Below are 8529 nucleotides of genomic sequence, written 5' to 3' on the forward strand. Positions count from 1 at the left end.
TGATTAGCCAATGGGAAGGGTAGCGGAGTGACACCAATTTGCATGTTTCTCTTTTATTAGTGTAGATGGTGAGAGTCAAGTTAATAACTAAGAGTCCTGGTACAGGCAGATTGTTTCTGACAATAAACAACTAGGCTGGGCTTGACCAGTACACACCAGTGCTGATTATCAGCCCAGAAGAGAGCCATTACACTACTTTTATCTTTGGTCAAAATTAACAATTTAGTAAGGATTTTCCTCACTAACATCTCCCCCAAGCAATTCTTTTGACTATGTCTAGTGTGGTTATTCCTGATCTTAGATTAACTTTAATGTTTATTAATTCATTTCACAAGCATTTATCTGGTACCTATACTATGTTGGGAACTTGGCTAGGCATTAGGGCTATGAAGAGGACCTCGAGTCTAGAAGCTTCCATTCCAGTGGGCTGTGTTCTGCATAGACAGCACCCTCATTGTTGCCCACTCCTTGTGGTTGAAAGTATGAAGTCCTGTAAATAAAGAGATATCAAACAGTTCAATATCTTTGCCACATTATATGCCAGAAATGCAGATAGTGTATAAGTCAGAGAGATACTTTTCCTAATGAGTATAAGTATGAGGCACATATGGAAAAACAGTGAACTCAACCTGGGGGTGTTAACTAAGGCTGCAGAGTAGGGAACACTTCATTGGGTATTGAAGGTGGAGTTCATCAGGATAATCTAGAAGTGGAGTATGGGAGGAGAGGAGGACATTCAAGGCAGAAGAAATGGCATTTTCCAAATCCGATGCTTGACAGACTATAAAATATATGTCTGTAGAACTGCAAGAATTTTACTGTAGCATCAGCTGAGAACAGTGGGACATGGAAGTATACAGAAAGGCAAGGGCCAGATGGAGAAAGACTTAGCCTGCATCATCGTGAAAGAATCCTCTACATTTGCTGATACCACTTCATTTATTCCTATTCATTTTCGACTCATTGTGGTCCCTCAAGTTATAACCTTACTCTCTGAATCCAAATCTATCAGACAGACACCTTTCCATCTTTAGCTTACCTGAATTCTCAACAGAATGTAAGATGTGACAGGCACTTTTCATCCTCAAAGTTTCATCTTCCTTGGATTGTAAGATACCACTGTCTCCTGGATTTTGCTGTTTCTCTGGACTTTTCATATAAGTTTTCATTATGACTTCTTTTCTTTCTGCCTGACCATTAAATGTAGGTTCTAGAGTTTTGTCCTCTGGCTTCTTTCTATACTCTACACTGTCTTTTGTTGATCTTATATACTGCCATAGCTTCAATTACCCTTTACCAATTTATTACGGTCAAATTTATATCTCTAGCTCAGCTTTCTATTATGAGATGCAATATATCAAACTGTCTACTGGATATTGCCACTTATACATTCTACAGGCATCACCAGTTCAACATGTCTAATAGAATGCATTATATCTCCCACTCCTTCCTTTAGTGTTATCTATCTTAGAGACTTGTATCATTTTTCAATCAGTTGCCTAGGCCTGAAAAGCTCAAAATCATGTTGGAGTCTTCTTTTTTACTCCTTACCTTCTACATCTTGTCAGTGACCAAGTTGTTGTTGGTTCTACTATCTTAAACTCTGAAATTTTTTTTATCTTGGTGAAATTCATCTTCATTTTTTCTACATCTTCATTACCTGTCTCTTGGCCTGTCATCATTTCTCATATGGATTACTACAACGACCTCCAAACTCGTCTCCCGGCCTCCAGTCTTGCCCCCTTCCAACCCATTCTCCACAGTGATACTTGAGTGATATTTTACAACTAAAAATCTGATGCCATTTATCTACTTAAATCCATTGTCTACAGGATTAAATCTAAAAACCTATGAATGGTATTTATGACTCTCGGTGATCTAGTCCCATCCTTGGGTGATAATATAGACCCAAGCAGAACAAATGACTTGGAATTCTGAAAAATCTAACACATCCTTTTCTTTTTAAAATTCTGTGTTTTGCTACATGCTGTTCCTTCATCTTGGAAGGCTCTTAATACCAATACCTCTTGCAACCCCATTCTACAGGCTAACTTTTCTTTCAATACTCAACTCAGAGAGATGTCCCTTCTCCCTCCTCCCCTCCCCTGAAATCTGGGTTTGGGTGATCTTCTCTGTCTTCCTCTGTCTGGGCTATTTCAATCATAGCACTTTTTACCCTGTATTGCCATTATCTGTTTACATTTTTGTCTCTCTCCAAGAGGACAGTATGGTGGAGAAATGTGGACATATTTAAAACTATAATAATGATAATATCATTAATATAATGCTAATGGCATGCCAGAACCTGTTATAAGTACTTGCTATATGTTAACCCATGTAATCCTCACAATACTGTGGGCAGTTATTACTAAAGTTAGATCAACAGAACTTGGTGATGAATTAAATGTGGGGTCAGAGAAGAAGGAAGAGTCTCAGGTGACTCCCAGGTTTTTGACTGGAGCAAATGGGTGAACTGTGGATGGAAGTGCTATCCACTGATATAAGGAGCACAGGAAGAACAAGAAAAGGAGGAGTTTTTGGTTGGAGGGAGCAGGGAAATATTTCCAGTTTGGGAACTACTATTCCTTTGCCATTTTTCATAACCAATATTTCCAGAAGCTTCAGGAATAATGTGAGTAACACATCTTTCCCTCTCATTGGCAGGCATTTGGAAACACCACTGTCCATCTCAGGAAAGCACACTAAGTTTCCAGTATCTCTTTGTTAGCTTGCTGGAAACAGGAAGGATATATTCCTGGAACCTGGCCTTTCTCTCATCTCATGCTCTGGTTTAAGGCTCCCAGAAGACAGAGAGACACTATGACCTTGCATTGTACAAGTTCTTATGGTGTTTGTGCCTCCTGGCCTTCACATCTCTCCCTAAGCAGGTGTGAGCACCACCCCCCCACACACAAGATAGGTGTTGTGGGCCCTTGGGCTCGTGATCATTTGTTCTCAAAGGCCCTGTCTGAAGTTGCTGCTCAATTAGCCACTGAATGGATCAGTAGAGACCCATTATTTGACCTGGGTTATTCTTTTGAATATGTGATTTTCAATGAAGGCTGCCAGACTTCCAGGGCCCTTTCCAGTTTCATTTCTCACCACCAGGTGGCTTCAGGATTCATTGGACCTGTCAACACCGGTTACTGAGAGGCAGCCCTGCTGCTAGGAAACAGCTGGGACAAAGGGATTTTCTTTTGGGCTTGTGTAAATTATGAATTAGATTAAAAAAAATAATGATCCGACCTTTTCTCGGACACTCCCTTCTTCCATTTGGTGATGGTAACTGTCATGGAATATTTCCAGTGGGCTCAGACTGGAGTAATTTCTTCAGATGAAGACATTTGGGTGCACACAGCCAATCAAGTTGCAAATGCTCTTCAGAGCCATGGCCTCCCTGTAGGGGTCGTCCTGAACACAGGACAAGACATTCGGGAACTTCTGTAAATTTGCCTGGCAGACAGAATTCGCAGTGAGTGCTTTTCTCCTGGCTGAGGTTTAAATGTGGCTCAGAGAAAGATGCTACAATCTCCAACCTATTTCCTATCTTCACACCCTAGGGCCGTGGTCGGCAAACTGCAGCTTGTGAGCCACATGCGGCTCTTCGGCCCCTTGAGTGTGGCTCTTCCACAAAATACCACAAAATACCATGCGCGGGCGTGCACATACAGTGCGATTGAAACTTCGTGGCCCTTGCGCAGAAGTCGGTATTTTGTGGAAGAGCCACATTCAAGGGGCCAAAGAGCCCCATGTGGCTCTCGAGCCGGTTTGCTGACCACTGCCCTAGGGTATCAAATTACCCCCCCAGTTCTTCATGCATTTGCCTCCTTCCACTCTCACACAGGCCCTGAGGCTGTCCTTCAACAGAGCCTATTTTATGAACGGAAAAAAAGGTACAAAGAACTCTGCAGTTAAAGTGCCTTTAGGTGCCAATGCCTACTTTCAGCACCTGGGTGGGGAACAATAGGATCAAGAGCAATTATATCCATGTACCCTCTATGCCCTTAGGACCCTAGAGGTTTCAGATTAGCCAAAGAGGAGTGTTTTTATTGCTCCGTTTTTGTCTGTTCTAGTCACTGAAGGGGGATTTTCCTTTCACTCCCTTCTGGGTACTTTCCCTCATAGGTGACCAAGGCCCTTGTGTTATTACATATCACTGTGTTATCTGGACTCTGAAATGCATGTCCCCCTTCTGTCCTCTACCCCCAAACCAGGGCTATTTTCTCTGCAGCACACAAGTAGCAGATGCAGAACATCATTTCTGGCTAATAAATTAAAGCATATTAAAATAAGGCTGCCTACATTTTAATATTGCCCCTTTCAAGAAAAGTTTTTTTAAATTATATTTTTATTGTTGATATTATTACAGACATCTCCCATTCCCCCCACCTCTAGAGAAGTTTTATGTTCAAAGATAATTTTTGCAAAGGCAATGGACAAATTGTGAACACTTTGGATCGACCCACTGAAGCTAGCATTAGCAGGGCGAGTTGGGTACATTTTGGGGAAGGGGGTCCTTCCTGATCCTTTTAAATCAAGTCTTTTACTTACACTATTGCAAACTCTCGTGACACTTGGTCTTGATTTTTTTCTGTTCTAATTTTTAAAATATCCACTTTACCTTTTTTTCTAGAAAGTGGCAGTAATTTGTAGAAGCACTGCTCATTTCCTCATTGCAGCCACTCCACCACTTTGGGACAGATAGCTCAGACACTACTTTGTCAAACTGATTACTTCTAGGATTAGTCCTAGTCCCAGTAATTTCCTTAACATAACAATGGGTTTATTAGAGAATGGTCCAGCTAAGTCCTGGCCCATACCCAGAATCCCATTTTAGGTTTCAAGTGTCTCCAGTATTGGACCTTAATTATGATTATTATGGGAGGATGAGGGCAATAATTTTTAGTTCCAGGAACTACAGTAGTCTGCTTTCAGCTCCACTCTATACGATTCTATAATGCTAAGCAATCAGTGTGGCTCTGATTACTTCATAATAGAGCTGATACTTTTAATGCAGAGCTCAGAATTATTTTTAAAGATCTAAAACCGTTTCCAGGGAGGTGTGAGGCCAGAAACAGGCTAACATATGTAATAACATAACTTTATAATATGTTACAAATATTCATGAATCCCAGTGTCTCTTGCAAGTTTACATTCCATGAGTGTTTCATATTCCACCCATTCTAAATAGTATACTCTTCTAAATGGCATTTTGAACTCTACCATGAAATGTTAAATAAATCTAGGTCCTGAAGCAATTTGGACTGTCAGACTGAGAGAAGTTAGGGCTGAGTACTCACCACCCACAACTCCTTTGAGGTAGGGAAGTAGCAAATTTACACAATATTGCCCTACTATTAGAGATTTATTTCCTTAGGTCAGTGGTTCTCACTGCAGCTGCACACTGGAATTACCTAGACATCTTTTCAAAGTGATTGATGCCAGAGTGCCACCTCCAGAGATTCTCTGATGGTCTGATAGTAGGGTCCCAGCAAAGGTATTTTAAATAGCTGCACAGGTGCTTGTAAAATTAGAGTAAAGCCCTGGACAGTTTAGCTCAGTGGATAGAGCATCGGCCTGCAGACTGGGGAGTCCCAGGTTTGATTCCGGTCAAGGGCATGTACCTTGGTTGTAGGCACATACCCAGTAGGGGGTGTGCAGGAGGCAGCTGATCGATGTTTCTCTCTCATTGATGTTTCTAACTATCCCTCTCCCTTCCTTTCTGTAAAAAATCAATGAAATATATTTTTTAAAAAGAACCACTGCTTTAAGTTAATGCAAATGCAAATGAATGTTCCTTACTTTAAGGTGTTAGTCATTTTTGTCTTGTGACTTTGTGTAATCAGATTATTTTCTTTGTGACAGTATGGATCAGCCCACTAAGGGAATGAAACTTGTAAGATTAGGGGGGGAAGCCAGAGAGGAAGGTATGTGATTATGGAACAAAGAAAGACCCTGGACAAAGAGGACAGCAACAAGAAGTGAAGTAGGGACTCAGAAAGAGAGATACAAGGTAGTGAAGACAAAGCTGTGTACTCCAGGACTTTGCCCCTGGTTTCTGATAAAACATAGGCAGACTGAGATGAGGCATGCTGGGACCTCAGCAACCTAAGTCATAATGTGGGCAGGTGGGTAGGGGGAAAGGGACAGGCAGGGAAAGTGAGCCATTGGTTAGGCTGTGCCCCAAGTATGACTTCTGGTAGATAAGTGTGCAAGTCTCCAAAAGAGTGTGTGGTACTCACAGTTGATACTGCCAGTTGTTGAGGACATGCCAAGTGGTAGGGGGATGTGACAGTAGGAGTTGTGGAAGGGGAAAGAGTCTTAAAGTAAGATAGACCTGTCATCCACTTTATCATCCATTGAGAGCAGTGCCCCAGCCACTGGGAGCATGAGAAGTAGGATCCAGAGTATGGACATAAATAGACAGAGTATTAGGACTTTAGCTAAGTGGCCTTTGGTTCAGGGCACATCTCCAGCCCCATCAGAAAATGGGAGATCTGGTAAAAAACTGAGCCAAAAGCTAATGAGTATGGTTTGGACCAACAGAACAGTGAGGAAAGTTACAAAACACCAGGTACAGTGCAAACCAGATTAAATTTCTAGCTGATTTTCTAGCTCCTCTCAACTGGTAGGATTGAGATTGCTAAAGTGTTCCCAGTTATTATCTATCTTGACTGAAAAGGCACTGAGCTTTTTTTAAAAAATAGTTTTTAATTCTCCACTAACCATATATGTTATTTTCTTCACCTGAGGATATGCTTTTTATTGATTTTACAGAGAGGAAGGGAGGGAGGGAGCGAGGGAGGGAGGAGGAGGAGAGGAGAGAGAAACATCAATGGGCTATCTCCTATATATGCACCGACTGAGGATAGAACCTGCAACCTTTTCGGTGTACTGGACAACACTCCAACCAATTGAGCCACACTGGCCAGGACAAAAGGCACTAAACTTTTTGTGTGACATCTAAGAAGAGCTGGGGAAGGCAGACCTTTCCTATTTGCTGGATATGAGGCTACTTCCCTGGCCTCTTCCCTATTCTGCTAAATATGAGGTTACTTCTTCTTTTTTTTTTTAGCTCATAGATAGATAGATAGATAGGTATAGATATAGATAGAAATAGAGATAGATATATAGATATATAGATATAGATATAGGTATGTAGATATATAGATATATAGATATTAAACTTGTTCTTTTTTAAATATATTTTTATTAATTTCAGAGAGGAAGGGAGAGGGAAGAGAGAGAGAAACATCAGTGATAAGAGAGAATCATGGATCGGCTGCCTCCTGCACGCCTGCACGCCGACCGGGAATCGAACCCTGACCTCCTGGTTCCTAGATCGATGCTCAACCACTGAGCCACACCGGCCGGGCCAGGGTTGCTTTTAAAATTGACTGGGAATCGAACCCGGAACCCTTCAGTCCACAGGCCGATGCTCTATCCACTGAGCCACACCGGCCAGGGCATGAGGTTACTTCTTAACAATGTGGACCTCTAAACAAACCTTCAGAGAAAGACCCTTTGTGATATAAAAAAATACAGTGAAAAGGAATCCCTTCCTTTGGAGAGATCTGACAATATTTGGAAATAATAGAAATAGTTGGAAGATTGGTTTAGTCTGATCTGCTCACAGTAACAGCGATTACAGCAAGCATGTCAAACTCATGGCTCATGGGCCACATGCGAACCACAATGAATACTTTTGTGGCCCAGCCAATATAATGGTATGTAAGAAACATTTTAATAAAAATTTCATAACTTGATTTTTACAATATCCTGTTATACATAATCCTATCTAATAAAAGAGAAACATGGTAATTAGCCATATGGCCGCTACCCTTCCCATTGGCTAATCAGTGAGATATGCAAATTAACTGCCAACCAAGATGGCGGCTGGCAGCCAGGCAGCTGACACAAACAGGGAGGCTTGCTTGCTTCAATGACAGAGGAAGCCAAGCTTCCCCACCTGCCTTCCTGGCCTCTCAGCTGCACTCTAAGCAACATTGTAACAAATATAGAAGCTAAACAAACCCCCAGAAACCTGCTTTCAGACAGCCTGGCTTCAGCCAGCTGGACCGCAACATTGTTTCAAATACAGAAGGTAAACAAAGGCCAGAAACCTGCTTTCAGCAGCGGAGGTCTCATAGCTGGAGCCGAGCCTCAGAGCTAAAGCTGGCCCAGAATAAAAAAAAAAAAAGGAAAAAAGGACAGGTTGGGAGCTTCAGTCACCCGCCAGCCTGAAAACGGCCCTCAGCGCCTCACCCAGACTGGCCAGGCACCCCAGTGGGGACCCCCACCCTGAAGAGGGCGTGACCAGCTGCAAACAGCCATCAGCCCGTCATCCAGGCTGGCCAGGCACCCAAGCGGGACCCCCACCCTGATCTGGGACACCCTTCAGAGCAAACCAGCCAGCCCCCTCCCATGCACCAGGCCTCTATCCTATATAGTAAAAGGGTAATATGCCTCCCAGCACCGGGATCAGCGGAGCAGCGAGGCCTCCCGGCACCGGGATCAGCGTGACAGGGG

At 42.6% G+C, this 8529-nt stretch overlaps 1 protein-coding gene across 1 annotated transcript in view; it reads left to right on the top strand.

Moving 5' to 3' along the window:
* The window catches only part of GUCY2F (guanylate cyclase 2F, retinal), a 117611-nt gene that overhangs the window by 3896 nt on the left and 105186 nt on the right, over nucleotides 1-8529 (top strand). The window contains 4 exon segments of the mRNA XM_014538846.1: nucleotides 2797-2903; nucleotides 2905-3225; nucleotides 3227-3272; nucleotides 3275-3443. Coding sequence (XP_014394332.1) covers nucleotides 2797-2903; nucleotides 2905-3225; nucleotides 3227-3272; nucleotides 3275-3443 — 643 coding nt within the window.

The sequence above is a fragment of the Myotis brandtii genome, unplaced genomic scaffold (genome assembly GCF_000412655.1).
Source record: "Myotis brandtii unplaced genomic scaffold, ASM41265v1 scaffold199, whole genome shotgun sequence".
NCBI lineage: Eukaryota > Metazoa > Chordata > Mammalia > Chiroptera > Vespertilionidae > Myotis > Myotis brandtii.